The sequence below is a fragment of the Dermochelys coriacea genome, chromosome 8 (assembly GCF_009764565.3).
Source record: "Dermochelys coriacea isolate rDerCor1 chromosome 8, rDerCor1.pri.v4, whole genome shotgun sequence".
NCBI classification, from domain to species: Eukaryota; Metazoa; Chordata; order Testudines; family Dermochelyidae; genus Dermochelys; species Dermochelys coriacea.
The window spans coordinates 52,897,869-52,915,692 of NC_050075.1; the positions used below are offsets into that span (position 1 = coordinate 52,897,869).

General features: G+C 46.4%; 1 protein-coding gene across 1 annotated transcript in view; it reads left to right on the plus strand.

Annotated features, from left to right (window-relative positions):
- The window catches only part of LHX4 (LIM homeobox 4), a 58,162-nt gene extending 45,910 nt beyond the window's left edge, over positions 1–12,252 (plus strand). Inside the window, exons 4-6 of the mRNA XM_038413783.2 lie at positions 8,777–8,931; positions 9,635–9,806; positions 11,755–12,252. Coding sequence (XP_038269711.1) covers positions 8,777–8,931; positions 9,635–9,806; positions 11,755–12,149 — 722 coding nt within the window. The 3' untranslated portion in view covers positions 12,150–12,252. The remainder of the gene's footprint in view (positions 1–8,776; positions 8,932–9,634; positions 9,807–11,754) is intronic.
- Positions 12,253–17,824: the final 5,572 nt, after the last annotated feature.

Consider the following 17,824-nt stretch of genomic DNA (forward strand, 5'->3'; position numbering starts at 1 on the left):
GGATAGACAGAGATGCTGGAAGTGGTGCAGTTTTTCTGTCACATAATGTTTAAATGTTATCGGGCATCCAATCCAAACAAATCAGAAAATCACCAAAAGGGCCCTAGCTCGTAGAGGTATAGTTTAATTTTGACCAAAATTGGCAGAAAGTTTCTAAATACAACTGATCATGCAATGATGCACTCAAACGAGAACTGTTAGGGAAAGTTTGGGAAATATATTGACCCAGCTGATATATTTTATACTTTTTCCTGTACTTTTTTGCCTTCGGTTAAAGCAAAAGTCTGTCGTCACAGGACAGTATGAGCTTGTTTATACCATGTAATACATCAAAATATTTGTCATTATGTGTAGAATGTACTGATTTGAGAACAGGTTTTTTGTCTGCTATTTTTATGAAGTTATGCAGATAAGAAGACCTCTACCCTAATTATAAAACATATTTTTTGATGTTCTCTGTTTGGTTAGAGACGTAAGTCTAACACACACATGGTATAACTGTAATTATCGTCTTACTATCACTGAATACAATGACAATACATGTAAACTACTTCTAGAACAGTAATGACTTCGTAGGACTGTTGAATGTCTTGTATATTATGTGAATACCAATGTATAACCATGTAGTCTTATGTGACCCCCTACGTGTAACTATGACTGATGGAATGTCTAGTGCAACACCCCTTTGAGTTACCTTTACTCACAAAAATAGTCGCAGTGATTTGTGCACAGTATACCCATTTCTATTCCCTTTCAGAATCTGTGTCTGATGTGTCCAATACTCTGTTGCTGGACTTGTCACTGTCACAATTGCATGCAACAGAGCACACCAGCTCTTCCCAGTGGCATTTGTATCACCTTGTTGCACAAATACTTCCACAACTACATGGCACAAAAGTGAGTCTGGCTTCTGGAACAGATAGCAGCAGCATCATTTGTGAAACAAGGTGTCTGTACGACTACCCATCCAATGTTGGTAGCGGACGCTTGAAGATACTGAGCTGTTGCATGATTCCCTATGTGTGACTGATAATTTGCATATTTCAGGTGCAGCCTGAAGGAGGCCAATGTTGATGGCACTTTTGTTCTTCGTAACAAACTATGTGTAGCACATGTTCTGTGGAGATGCTTGCTGGTTGTGCCATAGTACAATAAAGAGACGGTGAGCCATAGGCTGCTGAATCGGAAAAAACTGCAGTTATCTGCCTTCAAATCTTGTTAGCGATACTGAGCAAGGCCAACTTGTTTCAGCTACTGCTGGGTTCTTCATTAACACTGGGGTTAGGTCGGGTCTGTCCATGCCATGAATTCAAAGTAATGGTCCTAATTTATAATGCCATTTATAAGGCAGAGATGTAGCTGTCTTCTAGACTGTCCATATCATTGTGAGTGTTTCTGCTCTTTGCCCTCCACACTGCTCACACTGTAGGTAATGGGTGCAAGCTTATAAAGGATGGACAACACCAAACCTGAGATTTCACACCTGTTCTTAAGCTGGGAAGAAACCTCTTTTCTTTTGCACAAAGCTGGGGGGGAACATGAGCAGTAGTCCTACAGAATGTGTCTGAGTTGCCTTCCTCTGATCTGACCAATACAAAACCCAACACTTTCAGCATTATTAGACTCAAATTGGTGCTGCTGTGAGCCAGACCTAGAATGCCACCAGACGCAAGACACACACCCCAGCTGCAGTAGCACGTCTATTTAAGGTGCTCTAACAACCGGTCAGGTTGACTTGGATCGTTGTAGGCTCCTAGAAGACCTTGGATACCAATACTGGTGCAAATTTGGGGATAAGGACAAGTAGCCCTGAGGTACAGCTCCCTTCCTTTCCTGGCCAATGACCTGTGTTTAATTTTAAAGTGCTCCAAAATGCAAATGCAGTGCCAGATTGGCTTGAGCACTGATATACCAGTTGAAGCCCTAGAATACGGTACAATTTCGGGGGGTTTCTGGTGAACGGCGCCTGCCTGATCTGTTTTTTTCAATGGGGCAAACTATGGAACTCCAGCAGTGTTGAAGCTGGCGGTGCAGACAGTGCTGATGCAGCAGTGCAGCGCTGAGCGGGGGCGTGAACTGAGACTGTGTGTCAGAATTCAGGGGAGTTAAGGAGGGATACGCGCAGGCCAGACCATTGGCACTAGAGCAGCAGTGAGCCCTAAGGCCTAGTTTTAGCACCATTGCAATCCACAACACACCCCCTCCCCTCGCCCCCCCCGGTGCCCTTGGCTGCCACCCAACCCTAAGTTTTTGCTCTGAAAGTTCCCTCGGTGCCTATGTTTCTGCTTCTTTGCCTGGGTCTTACTGCCTCATGCCTGAGCCCCAGCAAGCACATCAAACCAGAGCTGGCAGGGCTGGTCAGAGGCCTTCTAACCACACTCCTGTGTAATGTTTACTTCCATGGTTAGGGTACAGGAGAGCCTGGCCCACGTGCCACTCGAAGGGAAGGGGTTTGAACAGGGCGTGTCCCGAGAGGGGGCACAGCTCTCCCCCATAACCATTAGCCCAATAGTTAGGGTACTCATATCAGGGGGTGGGGGAGCACTGACTCTGGTTCAACACCCCCGACTGTCTGCCTGTTGACAAGGGATTTGACTAGGCATCTGCCAGCTCTCAAGCGAGTGCCCCGATCACTGAAGCAGAGGCTGTTCACACAGAGGCTGCTTTTCAGCTCTTGTTGAAGCTGTTCACTTGACTGAACTAATAACTGGGGCACAGGCAGCCTGAACCTTCTGTAGTGCCATGGTTTGGGGGATCATCCCTCGCCGTGGGAGATTGTGGCTCAAGGCCCCTGATGAGCTGGGCTTTGAAGAATGGGCTCTTACCTATGAAGTGAGTAGCCTAACTACTGGCCTGTGAGGTACTCTGATGTCTTTTCTGTTGCAGCTGTTCTGCTTTGATTGCATATTAATTGGGCCAAAGCAAGACTAAGAAGCCCTCTCTGGTGGTGATAGGACTCACCTGGGATGTGGGAAATCTCCACCTCAAGTGCCCATGTTACAGGGCTAATCTGAGCAGCTGCTCCACTTTTAATTGGGAGCACAGCAAGCATGCAAATCACTCTTTTCTCTGCAGGGGTATCCAGGCTGTTGGCAACCCCTGGGTAAATCCCTCCTCTGCAAAGGCATTTGACCAGGCATCCCCTACGTCTCAAGGCAGTTAGCTGGAGGGAGAAGATACCCAGTCAAACTTCTTCTTAACAAGCAGAGAGGGGATTTGACCCAGGTTTACCCACAACCCAGCCGAGTAGCTTAACCACTAGACTATAGAGTGAGTCTCACTCTTTCATTAGCCTAAATGCACAGGCACCAACCACCGCTCTCCTCTGGACTTTTTCCACTTTGTCCATATCCTTCCTAAATTACAGTACCCAGAACTGGACCCAGTACTCCAGCTGGGGCCTCACCTGTGCCAAGTAGAGCAGGACAACTACCTCCTGTTTCTTACATGACACTCCTCTTAATACACCCCAGAATCATATTAGCCTTTTTTGCAGCTGCATCACATTGATGTTTCATGTTCAGTTTGTGATCCATTCTAGCCCCCAGATCCTTTTCAGCAGTACTAACACCTAGCCAGTTATTCCCCACTTTGTAGTTGTGCATTTGATTTTTCCTTTCTAAATGAAATACTTTGCATTTGTCTTTATTGAATTTCATCTGGTTGAATTCAGACCAATTCTCCAATTTGTCAAGGTCATTTTGAATTTTAAACCTATCCTCCAAAGTGCTAGCAGCCCCTCCGAGCTTGGTGTCATCTGTAAATTTTATAAGCATACTCTCTACTCCATTATCCAAGTCATTAATGAAAATATTGAATAGTGCTAGACCAAGGACTGACCCCTGTGGACCCCACTAGATACGCCCTCCCAACTTGACAGCAAACCATTGATAACTACTCTATGAGTATGGTCTTTCAACCAGTTGTGCACCTATCTTATGGTAAATTTATCGACACCACATTTCCCTAGTTTGCTTATGAGACTGTCATGGGGGACTGTGTCTAAAGCCTTTCTAAAACGAGGTATATCTCATCTACTGCTCCCCTCTCAGTAACCCTGTCAAAGAAGGAAATTAAGTTGTTTTGGCCTGATTTGTTCTTGACAAATCCATGCTGACTATTCCTTATAACTCTATTATCCTCCAGGTTCTTACAAACTGATTGTTTAATAATTTGCTCCAGTATCTTTCCAGGTATTGAAGTTATGCAGACAGATCTATAACTGTCCAGGTCCTCCTTGTTCCCCTTTTTAAAGACAGGCACTATGTTTGCCCCTTTCCAGTCTTCTGGGACCTCTCCCATCCTCCAAGAATTCTCAGAGATAATTGCTAATGATTCCGGGATTGCTTCAGCTAGTTTCTTAAGAACCCTAAGATGAATTTCATCAGGCCCTGCTAACTTGAACAGGTCTAACTTATTGAAACATTCTTTAACCTGCTCTTTCCCTATTGTTCTTTCCCCGAGTGTTAATATTCATTGTGTTGAGGATCTGGTTATCATTAACATTAATCATCTTTCTCTTGCTCCTAATGTATTTAAAGACCCTCTCCTTCTTGCCTTTTATGTCCCTTGCCAGGTATATGTGATATACCATATTACAGGCAAACAGCACTGTGACCATAAGGGAGCTGAGAATGGGCATGCTATAGGCATGTAACCCTGAAACTGGATGAGAAGGGTTGTGAGAATGGGCATGCTTGGTTCATACCCTAGACACATCACTAAGACCAAGAGAGCTGAGAATGGGCCTTCTTTGTGAATGCCACGAGCACTGAGATCAGGGTGGGGGATGCAGAATTGACACCATCACTGCAGACCACAGCCACGCACCCAAGAACAGGGTGGGAAATTGAGAACAAGCAGTCTCAGTGCATGCCATAGACACAGAAGCCTGAGACTGGGGATTGGGGGTGAGAGAGACACATTGTGAAGCATCCCTTCCCCCACGGCTCTGCTGCCTGGGAATGAGGGGCGGGAGGGAGAAGAGCTCTAAACTCCTTCACCACACACTGCTCTGGATGCTCAGCTGCTGCCTTCAGCCATCTCTTCCCCCCCCATGTCACTGAAAGCTGAAGTAGAGTCATCACAACCACTGACAGCATGAATGTTTGGCAGCATCTGAGACGTATCCACTCCCAGCTCCAGCTGCTCCATTCATGAGAACAAGTCTCTTCTTTTGGCTGACCCCAGTTTTGAAAAAGAATTCATCTCTCCCAAGAACAGAGCAATATTTTGGATACATGGATGAAACATCTGAGTCTAAACACCACATCAGCACCCCGTTTACTCTGAGTGTTTGCTTTGCATGAGCAACGTGCAAGAATGTGCATGAATCTGCTTCCTCGAGTTCTGGTATTGCAGAATGGTTGCCAGGCACTGCTTTCACTGCACGTACGATGTGGTGAAACCCACCAGCAAGGTACATGTCGCGACTAGGTGACAATCTCTGTCCACCCTTCACGAGCCAGTCACTGAGAAGAAAGTGTGCAATGTTAGATTTATTCTTTGAATTTGATATCATCTGCAAGCGTTGCTTTGGTAATGGTGTGAACATAGTGGGGCTCTGAATGTCTTGCATTTGGACATTCCCCCTGCAGGCTCTCTCACCAGATTTGATTGATTCTTCATTTGCATAATTGTCACCCACAATAGCAGTGTATTGACATTGCAGTCCGACAACAGTGTGCATACAGCTCCCCAGTAGTTTTACACTTGGCAGTATCATTGCACACCATTAGCAGAAGCATCTTGAGTTCAAGACTAGCTAACGCTAGCTCATCAGATGCTGGTTGCTCAACCAATGACAGATTTTTCTCCAGCCAAGACAGTGTGTTGCTCTTTTGGGTCTTTCTTAGAGATCATCCAAGTTGAAGAGGGAAAGTGGGACAGGTGCCAGCTCAAATGTCATCAAACCCTGGATATCAGCATCTCTGGACTGGGCAATAACTCAGCTTGCTGAATATCTGATGATCAATAGTTATCACTTGTGCTGATTGCTTCTTCTTTTGTTTGATTGTTGTGTTGAGACTACCAAATTATTTGAGATTATGCCTTTCTATGGGCTCAAAGAGGTCTCCCTTGCCCCTTTGCAGCCTCCTGGTTACTAACAGCTTCATTTCTTATCAAGCACAAACCTTCTTCACTTTCAGATGGAGTCACAGTAGACACTGCAATGTTCACAAGTGACTGTCTGTTGTGTGGCCTTGTTCCAGGTTCAATGCTAAAAGAATTTGTCATTCTTTCAGTCACAAAACATAATAGCTTAGACAACAATTTCATCTGCAGCCATGTGCTTTGTGGTAGCTTCTTTGTGGAGATTGAAGGCTGCATTCCTCACCTTTGTTTTGTCATAGCTGTTACAGCTGCCTTAAAATGTGCAGTCAGGTAATCCTTGGTCAGAGCCCTATCTTTTATACAAAGATGCTGATGATTCCTACAATCCTTGTTCAGAGATTGCTCAATGGCCATGTCACAGTGTAAGTACCCCACTGAAGCTTCCTAATAGCATAAGCTTCCTATCAGCTTGGGTACAATATATATCTGGCTTCTCCTTCTCCAGAGATCTGGTTTCTGCTACATTTACAGAACCCATCTGGCATATGACCACACTGTCATAGTGGGATCATCTCTGCAAATGTCTCAAGCTCCATGGACTTGTTATTGCCTCTCTTTGCTGCTATGTAATCCATCCATGGTTGGGAGCAATGTAGTTTTCCCAGGATGGAAATGTATCTGAACAGTTTTTCCCTTGGGTAACGGAAGTATCCATGACCCGGTGCAATGCATGGGAGCTGTTCATCAAGTCTGCCAGAACATTCTGTGCTTCCACTCCATTTTCTCTGTGAGCCTGCTCCACATCTTCAAATGCTTCAATGCGTGTTCGAGCTTCCTCCAAGATATGTCTCTTCTAATCTTCTGGGAGAATCATCATTGGGCATGGAATTACCAAGTGCCACCCACTTCAAGCGAGTCATTGCCTCATTCATAAGTTTATGGATTCTAATGCCCTGGTTATATGCCTTCCCTCTTAGAGCATGGCTGAAGCACCATAGATGCTGGCTTCCACAAGGATGTCTTCAAACCCACTCTCCAGCAGCACACTGCCTGTATCACACATGACATTTGCTACTTGACGCATACCTCCCTTCTCAAGGTGGTCATTGTCAAATCTGTTTTGATTCCTCCATTTAATCAACTGTGCTTTGCAGTAGATTGCTTCATCATACATGACACAGGTCCAGTCTTGGCCCAGAGAGTGGAACATATCCTGAAAATATTTCATCCTGGTGTGCACTGTGTTAACATCAGTTGCCAATGGAGGAGTCATTGGACAGTAGCCAATATTCATAAAATAGCAGACGAAAAACTTTTCAACAAATAATGACAAATATTTAGAGCAGGGGTCGGCAACCTTTCAGAAGCGGTGTGCCGAGTCTTCATTTATTCACTCTAATTTAAGGTTTCACGTGCCAGTAATACATTTTAACATTTTTTAGAAGGTCTCTTTCTATAAGTCTCTAATATATAACTAAACTATTGTTGTATGTAAAGTAAATAAGGTTTTTAAAATGTTTAAGAAGTTTCATTTAAAATTAAATTAAAATGCAGAGCCCGGACCTGTGGCCAGGACCTGGGCAGTGAGTGTGCCACTGAAAATCAGCTCGTGTGCTGCCTACCCCTGATTTAGATGTATCATGTGTTACAAAAAAGCTCATACTGTCGTATGACCACAGACTTTTGTTTTAATTGAAGGCAAAAAAGTACTGGAAAATGCATAAAATATATCACGTGGGACAAAATATTTCCTAACATTTCCACGAGTACTAGTTTGAGTACATAGTTGCATAATCAGTTGTATTTAAAAGCTTTCTGCCAATTTTGGTCAAAATTAGACTGTTTCTTCAAGTTATGGCCCTTTTTGTGATTTTATGGGTTTTTTTGGTTTGGTTGCCCAATAATGTTTAAACATTAGGTGATATAGAAAAACTGCACCACTTCCACCATCTGTGTCCACACTGGCGATGACCACCTGATATGTGCCTAACTTGTGGGAGCAATGAACTTTTTCCAGCTGAGGGGTTGCCCTAATTCATTAATGAGACCCCTTTTTTAAATCTGTCTGGTAGACTATGGAACTTTTAAAAAGAGGCAAGGTTGTTATATTGGAAGGAAAGAGATTAAAATGTTCTCAGATTCATCCTTAAAAGAGGAAGGATGCAAAACGAGGACTCAGCAGCCCCATGTTCAGCTCCCTGCTCTGCTACAAACTTCCTGTGTGGGCAAGTCACTTAGGCCCAGATCCTCAAAGGTATTTAGGTGCCTCACCCTCAGGGAAATTAATGGGAGTGAGGCACCTAAATACCTATGAGGATCTGTGCCTCAGTTCCCACTCTGTACAATGGGAATGGCACTGCCCTGCTTCCCAGGGTTGCTGTGAGGATAAATACATTACAGAGTGCGTGGTGCTCAGATACTAGGGTCACAGGGACCAGATAAGGACCTTAGATAGGTTTTCCATGTTGAAAGAGGAGCATCGTCACACTGTATCCTTGGAGACCTAGAAGGCCATGTTTTACCAAGACAAAGTCACTGAAAAGCAAGGGCTGAATTTTGCAAGCTCCCTATCTCCCACCCCCACCCCTTCCGGCCGCAGCTAAGGCGAATTAAAATCAACTGCATCTTGCTTTAGATTTTGACATTCCTTCTGTGCTGGTCATTGGCCAGCTTCTATTTTGCGCTGTCTGTTCCAAACTGGTAAGAAATTGTTCTATTCCAGATGATTCAGAAGCTGGAGCTAAGAGGCCACGAACCACCATCACAGCCAAACAGTTGGAAACGTTAAAAAACGCCTATAAAAACTCCCCCAAACCTGCCAGGCACGTGCGGGAGCAGCTGTCCTCGGAAACGGGGCTGGACATGAGGGTGGTGCAGGTGAGACGGCTGCCGTTGAAGTATTTTTCCATTCCTGACCAAGCTGTGTACATCACATTCCCCTTGCTGCGCACAACCCCCGCACTGAATTCCAAGGTAGCACAGAAGGAAGCCAGGCCAGGAAAGCTGGATAAGCAGTAAGGCCCCATCCTGTGACTGACAGCCCGTCACTGGACTGCTGTGCCTGTGAACTGGGGGGCATCTGTCTATCGTCTTGAGCACAGCCCAGGATCTGAACCAAGGAGTTAAATCTCCCTTGTTATTAGCAGTAAGGAGCGATTTAGATGCGAGTTTTCAATGCCAGCAAAAAACGGGCACTGCATGTTTGGGTGGATATCCCAAGGAGATCTGTCATGGGGCAGAAGGCAACTGACCCAATCTATGGGCCTGAAATGCTGAATACTGGGTCTGAGCCTTGCGGAAGTTTGGATGCAGAACTGGATCTGGGCATTGTGGCTTGGGCCCATTTCTATATGCTGTATCCAACCTGGAACCCCTCAGACTAGGGCGAAGTTCAGCTCTGAATCCACCGGCCTTGGCGCCCTAAGCTGCAGGGGAACTGGGCTCCTGGGTCTGAACCATCTTGAACTTCAGGGAGGTTCGGAGCCAGTCCTGAATTTTTCTGTCCAGGACAATCTTTTTCTCCTTCCATGTGCTCCTTTCAGTGCCTTCTGGGACTCTGTCTCTCCCTTTGTTGCTCCAGGTCTGGTTTCAAAACAGGCGGGCCAAAGAAAAACGGCTGAAGAAGGATGCTGGGCGGCACCGCTGGGGCCAGTTCTACAAGAGCGTGAAGAGGACTCGTGGGGGCAGCAAACACGAGAAGGAGAGCTCTGCAGAGGACGGTGGGGTTAGTGACAGTGAGCTGAGCTTCCGAGGTGAGTGGGACAGGAAGGCCGGGGGGATGAATGTGGGAAGAGACGGGTTGTAACAAAGGGTGGACCCCAGGGGCTTCCTTCAGAGTGGGATGATTTCCTGTGCTTAGGCACAGCTTGGCATCCCACATTGGGAAGAAGAATGCCTAGATTTCTCTTCTACCAGAAACGGGAATGATCCTTGAAACTGATGTCCCTTCTGAAGACGTACGAGATAATCTCATGGCTGGTGGCTCCTTGGGGCTTTTTGCACAGAGGAAAATGATTAATTATTAGCCTATGTCATGCATGGCCAGAAACCCCTCTAACAAGAGAGCCAGGAACTGACACGCACTTACTAAGGGTGTGTCCTTTCTGAGCTCCAGCGAAGGGGAACTTCCCAAAAAAAGAACTGCCGTGCTGGCCTAGAGCAATGGTCCCTCTAGCGTGGGGATGCATCAGCGCAAGGTGGAATGACCTTAGGATGCACCTCACTGTGTAATAAGATATTATGAAGGGAAATATTTTCCTCATCTCTACTCATGATCAGTCCCACCCCTGAAGCCTGAGGACTGATAGCCCATGAAAAGTGTATCTGAGCTAACATCCCTGGCAATGCGATTCGTATCAGCATGAACGTCTAGTCCTTGCTGGAAACTCACCTGCCTCAATACGTTAATAAACTCCCACTCGGACCCACACCAGCAGCCACCTGCAGGCTAGCACAGCTCAGTGGACTGGATCCTCTTCCATGACAGCTGGATTTGGCCGCTGCATTTCAGCTGTCATCGAGACTCACCGCAGCAGCCTCACAGCTAATGGAGGGGGGTTCCCCAGAGACAGTACAGGGAGATTTGGAAAAGGATGGTGTGACAGCCTCCACCTTGGCTGGTGCACTGGAAATTGAACCAGGGACCTCTAGAGCTGAAACCATAAGTCTGCAGCTCCAGCTAAGCAGGCAGGCTCTGTGGGTTGGGCACAGAAGGGGACATGACATCAGCAGGTTGCACAGGCACCTCCTGCATCACTGGCCTTTCTTCAGGGAGTTCCCCACCCAGTCTGAACACTCAAATGGAGTTTGCAGAGTAAATACAACGATCACTGTGGACTGTTTTTTAGGCCATTGTTATACTGTGATTGGATGGTCACCTAGAGTGAAAAGAATCACAAATACTGTATAAGCCTGCCCAGAAACCTATTCCCTGCTGCCCCGTTTTTCTGATCAGTCAAACCCCAGCATTTTAATGGAACCCATTTGGAAAAATAACTGTAAAGCAATCATTTAACAATAGTTTAACTTTAAAATGGTCCCTGTGAATCATTGCAGCAAATACACAAGCCACCGGACATTATTTAGTTATTTATGGTCTAATGAGAGCCAGCTATGGCTCCCAGACTGGTCTGTAGTGCCTGTGTATCAAGCCTGGTCCATAATTAGTTTACAATGCCCTTTATGAGGGCGAATGCATCTGGCGAGAATCGAGAGACCTTCCCAAAAAGAGGCCGTTATGTGCCACCAGCTTTCATATGACTGAGGAATAAAAGATTTACAGTAATCCTGTCTCATGTGTTCGGCTGTACAAAAGGCACTACAAGAACCAAGGGAGGTGTGTGGGGTTAGCAAAAGGGTAGAAATAAGAGTGGTACCATTCTGAATTCTTAAGTGGTTGCACTATTTACTCTGGCTAAGTACTAAGCAGAGCAGGGAGAGCACATGCGCAGCTGGTGTAAATTGGCGGCTCTATTGCAACGGAGCTTCCCCAGCTCGTGTCAAGTGAGAATCTGGCTCAGGATGCCATACAACTGGCCTTCAGTGAGGGCCAGTTTTCTTCGAGTATGTGCTCTGTTGGCCCAGCTCATTCCTGGTGTAACCCCACTGACTCCAGTGAAGTTACTCAAGAGATGCGTTTGGTCCTGACTGACCACAGAATGTTTTACACTCATAAATCAGTCTTCCTTCTTTCATTCACAGAAGATCAGATCCTCTCTGAGCTTGGCCACACCAATAGAATTTACGGAAATGTTGGGGATGTTGCTAGTGGACAGTTAATGAACGGAAGCTTCTCCATGGATGGGACAGGACAATCTTACCAGGACTTGAGGGATGGAAGCCCCTATGGAATTCCTCAGTCTCCATCTTCCATATCGTCCCTTCCTGCCCATACTCCATTGCTCAATGGTCTGGATTACACAATGGACACTAATTTGGGAATTATAGCACATGGAGGGCAGGGGGTGAACCAGACACTCAGAGCAATGGCTGGGGGACCAACCTCCGATATTTCTACAGGAAGCAGTGTTGGCTATCCAGACTTTCCAACAAGTCCTGCCTCTTGGCTTGATGAAATGGATCATCCTCCTTTTTAAGCATCTCCTGCTCCCCACCCTGTCCCACTCGTTCTTTTGGCCTGAAAGTGTGCTCAAACTAGCAAAAGAGACAACAAGCGATCTTCAAGCATCCCAGACATACTGCACCAGAAAATTTCCATTATTTTCAATGGGAATCCACCACTGGTTCCTGGAGGGTTGTGAGATGATAGCGTGGTGTTTTTTCCCTTTTTCACTTGGGGAGTGGGCGGGCAGGAGACATCCTTTTGAATACAGCACACTGGCATACAGTATCTGATTCTAGGTTTTCAGGCTCATAGTAAAATACAAACTCATTGATTCTCTCCAGGTCAAAGACTCTTTGCTGTTGAGTGCTTTTGAAGCACATGTTGGCTGGCTCAGCAGATCTGGGCTATTATGAACTCCAGGTCAGTTGGTGCTCTCTTACTTGGAGTTGAACGAATTATAAATGCCTCCAAACCCCTTGCTCTTATCATGAATTGCCTGTGCACAGCAGTTGAACTGACCTTCCCCATAGCTACGGAAATGCAGCGTTTACAAAGCCAGGCCGCGCTTCCCGAGCACTATACCAAGGGCAGGGGTCTGACCCGAAAGGGCGAGTAAATAATGACAACCCTGGGGGAGAAAAGCTATTGAGATTTTTTCCGTATACAAATGTGATTGTCCTCCCTTCCCCACTGAATAATACCATTGGCTCTTTGCATAAAAAAGTTCATGAATTAGGTTGAATGGATATCAGGGCAAGCTGCAGTCCTACAGCAAGCATTGGGTCGAAACACTAGACATGTAACCTTGGATGAAGTTACCCATGTGCAGCGGGACAGCACAAGGGCTATGTGCCACTTAAGCCCTCAGTATAAGGCTAAGTGGTGCAATGACTTTGTACTGGCCCCTCTGCATAAGGGTGAGCTTCTACACTGGATAATACCTTGTGTTAGAACGTGCTAACCCCTCAATAACGGCAGTGTTCAAAATCATGTCAGTGGTCATGACTAACCACACTTTGGAAATGACCTTTATCAGCTGATTATCATTCTAACCCCAACAGTCCTTGTCCACATTGACTGCTAACATGTTTTACATCATTACTGTTTATATTACAGTAGGGCCCAGAGGTCCCATTGTGCCAGGTACTGTACAGACAGTCCCTATCCCAGCGAGCTCTCAGTCTAACTAAGGAAGACAGACCATGTGTGGGAGGGGAAACAGAGAAGTGAAGGGATGTGTTCCAGGCCACAAGGCTAATGTAATAGCAGAGGCAGGATTAGAACGCAGGTCTCCTGACTCCCAGCCTGGTGCCCAGTCCAGTATCACACCACACTGCCGCACTGTCAGAGCTAACATGTTATAACACAAATGTTTTCCCAGTGCAGACAATCCCTAAGTGATTGCATTCTTAGGCCCTTGAGTAAGGTCGGCTGGAATTCGTCCATGGGAGATAATTCAAGACATCCCCTGACGGTCATTTTCCACCCAGCTAGTGCATAAGATGCTGCTGTTTTGCTTTTGGTAGAAGGCCATGTGCTCCCCCACAGATAAAGCCCCTCAGCCACCCACTGATCAGACAGCAAGTCAAATAGTGAGAAAGTGTAATGGAAAGACAATCAATAAAGCCAAATGGTGGTGAGGATCAAAATGGCTTTCAAACCAACCAAGCCACCTCGTGCGTGATTCCTTTGGATGAGCCTGCTGTGCAAAAGAGACAGCAAAGCCATCTTCTGTTTTCAAGGGTTATTTTTAGCTACTGGGTTTCAAAGTGACTCCACACTGTCAAGATGTCTGCGGTAGAGACATAAATACTGTAGAACTGTTGATTTTAGTGCAAGAGAAGACGGGTGCCTATCCCATGAGATTATTATCCTGCTTCCTGGGAAGTGGGACTGCTCCATTAATTTACAGCCAATAGCTCCACCCCGACTGTTTTGTTCAGAAGCCTGGCTCAGCTGAAGGGTGGAACTGGTTCTGCTCACAACACCACAGGGGTTTTATCCCTTGGGTTCATGTCACCAGGAAGTGACCCCTAAGCTGCGTTTGTCTCAGTGCTGCGGGAGAGCACACGGATGTTCTAAAAGCAGCTGGCTCTGCGGGTGTTACAGTGCTCTTTGCTAGAGCACGGAGATGCTGAATGTCAAATCGGAGATGCTGCAAGGGAGAAGCTAACCCGAGAGGGGCTGCACACTTAGCTCCAGGCTCATCTGGAAATCTTCACACACTCTGGTGTTTCCTCAGCTCTGCTAGGCTCTTGCAAACACACATGCATCTGCAGAATCCACAGTGTTCCTATTCCCCCCAGCCTGTGGCATTAAAGCAGCTAGAAGGACACGTCCTCTTTCTCGTAGGCGAGCTGTGTCTGAGCAGCCTAATCCTGAACACGCATGTGCACCATGCAGGGTCAAAGCTGCTCGATAAAGCTTCCTCTCCTGGAATTTCTCCACAGTCGGAGCTTTTATTGTGGATGAAGATGATTTTGTTCCCATTCCTCCTCAAGCATCTTGTCTGGGGCCAGCCAGGTAGGCTGGAATCATTGGAGACAGTGGCATAGGTCAAGAGGAAAGGTCTTTATTGGCACAGCATGGTTTCATATTAGATTGTAAGCTCTTCAAGGCAGGGGCTGGGTCTTTCCCTCCATCTGTACAGCACCTAGCACCTATGAATGGTTAATAATAATGCTTGGTGGCAGCTCCAGGGGTCAGCTGGTTCTTCCCTTCTCCACCCACCACACAGCCAGCCCTCACCAGCTTTGGTGGATCTCACAGCTCATCTGCCTCACACTGAGCACTCCATCCAAGTGGCCCCTGTCACCTGAGCTTTGAAGCATGCCCTGCAGTTTCACTCATGCACCTGCTGCGCACCTTGCAAATGTAGCGCCTGGTGGCAGGAGAGCCCTGGCAGGGATTTCCCAGCATGACTCAGAGCACTCCTGCTGGCTGATTTGGAGAGTGGACAAACTCTTCTGGCTGCACGGCTCTTGTTCGCTGCTGGGGGTTGCGCCTGCAGTATGTCACCTGTGGCGCTCGCAAAGGGAGGCTCGCGTTGCTGTGCTCCCCCGGCATCAGCAGTGCCAATTCACCAGGTTCACCATGGGCTCAGCTTTTGGTCTGCTCGCAGCATAGCCTCAAGTCTTAAATCAGTCCTCTTGGGTGGAGCCAAAAGGTGGCCTAGCCAAACCATGTCTAATGGCCAAGGGGGAGCCGGAATTGCCTTTGAATCAAATATCCTTAGCCAAACACAGCGTTTGTGTTCCCAAGAGCCTTATAGACAGGAAAATTACGCTAAAAATGGCAGCAGGAGGGGCCCTATCCAGAGCTAGATTCCTTTGTGCTGCCGGATCTGCCTGGCTTTGAATTCCTTGGCATGGAGGGGTTTTTAGCTGATGCAGAGCTGGCATTCCTGGCCCTGGGGCCGGGGGGGAGGGGGATGGGACATTTCAGGTGCATGACTGGAGCATTCTGCACTCTGCTTATCCCCAGCTGGTGTATGGTCCCTTGCGGGACTGTTGCCTGGTACATAGGGTACAGCAGCCCACCAGTTAGGCAGATCTGCGCTAAGACTCAAAGCCCTGTGATCGGCTCCCAGACCCACAACCCCTACTGTCCTACATCCCCTGCTGCAGCTATGATGACTGGACACTCACTGCAGCAAAGGGCTAGGAAAGAGGCAGAGGGTAGCTAAAAAAGCAGCTGGCAAAGGTTGTATATGTGAGTATGTTACAACACTCCATCCCCTTCTTTCACATATCCCCTTTAATACCTTTCTCTGGCTCCTCAGCATTTAGGTTCCACCATTCAAACTCCCTGACATAGCATTTATTTGTGTGCAAACAGGTCTAAAGGATTCTAAGCACCCAACCCAATTTCCATTGAAAGTCAATAGAAAGATGCTTATTGACTTCAGTGGAGGCTGGTTTGGGCCACAAAACTGAATGGGAACCTAACGTATGGATCAGCTCTGAACTAGACTCTCTCACTTTTTCTGGGGCTTCCACATCACATCTGTTCAGTTGGCATCAAAAGCCAGCACTGCACATTCAACCTACCTCCCACCAGTGCATGTCACAACAGAGCTGGGCTTTTCCTGCCTCTTCTACAACAATGATCCTATGGGCTGAAAGGAGTTGGTGATGCCGTAGGAATCCAGCTTGCTCTCCCTGCTCAGCCGTTCTAAACAGGAATCAAGCATTCTTCACCATGACCCATTAAGCAGACAGGACCTAATGCCCAAGCATGTTCAGATCTGTCGAGTGAGCTAGTGCCATTTTTACCGTGAATTTTCTTAATGTGTCCACATTCAAAATGGTTTTCTCATCTCTCTTAAGGAATGAGGCAGATACAATGTTTATTCATTGCAATTTCTTTACAATTAGTTTTTTGGGGAGAAGGGGTACTGAGACATGCCTAGCTTTCTTGCTGAGTAACTCATTGCTTCCACATTAAAAGGGAACATTGAACTGAAGTTGTTCTGACAATGAACTATTACTGGCCATGCAGGAGTGCTTGGGTTGCATTATTACAGTTTTACCTTTTTAACTTGGCAGGAATGAATTTAAAACACAAAAGACAGGGCTTCCCCAAACCACCAATCTTCTGTCCTCCCTCTGGAGGCTACACAACCGCAATTGACTAATCAGAGCTGGGCTGGGATCACTTATGATCCTGGTGAATAAAAACAAAAACAAAAAAGAAAAGGAAACAAAAAACTACGTCACTAGTGAGCAGCAATGACTCCATGGAAGAGAGGAGAACCATTTATATCAAATAGATTAGATCAAAATCAGAAAAGGAAAGACATTTTACATTAATTATATTACAAGCAATAAAACATGCAAATAGAGAACTGTATATAAGTAGTGAACGATGCCAGTGTACAACAGGGAGTTGAGAAGCTTCACGCATGTAGCAGCTCCATCCTGGAACATAGAAGTATAAGGAAATAGCGTGGCTGAGATGTTCAGCTCCGTCTAGTGAATTTAACCACCCTCTATTAATGGTACATGGTGTCTTCTCCCTCTAAATGGCTTTGAAAAATCTCAGCTTGCCTACGTAGCCTTGTATTGCATATGGCTGTAACCATGGCCTGACTTCTGTAGTGATGCAAATGGTGCTGGAAGCTATGTGTAGGGGCGAGTGTGTCAGAAAGGGGAGCACGATATGCCAATTTGGTACTCTTTGTGGGACAAATTCAGGTGGGGATACAACAGCCTCTGAAGTCAATCACAGCTGTGAGTTCTTAGGGAAGGGCTATATTTGAGCCTAGGCATGGTGGGGTTAGTGCGACATTAATGTGTTTGTGTGCGCTACACTGACATCAGAAGGGAGATAACCCAGGCTAATTTTCATCCAGTTAGTGTGGGTAACAATAGCAGTAAAGACCCAGTGGCATGGACCCTAGGATGGGCTGGCAACCCAGGTATGTACCCAAGGTCCCTGATGGGCTTGCACTGGGACAGCTACTCCAGGCCAGAGCCCGCTCTGCCATGTTCTCACTATCAATGTTCCCCAAACCAGCTAGATGAAAGGTCCCTTTGCGTCAATTACACTTTCAGTTGTGGTGTACTCATACCCTGACGCTCTCTGCTTAGTCGATTTTCTGATGCTTCCGCTTTCCTCCAGGGCTTAATAGAAATGATGCTAAGATGCTGTAGACTCTAATCAAGAATGAGACCCTCTTGATAGCTGATATTTTTTAAACCCTCC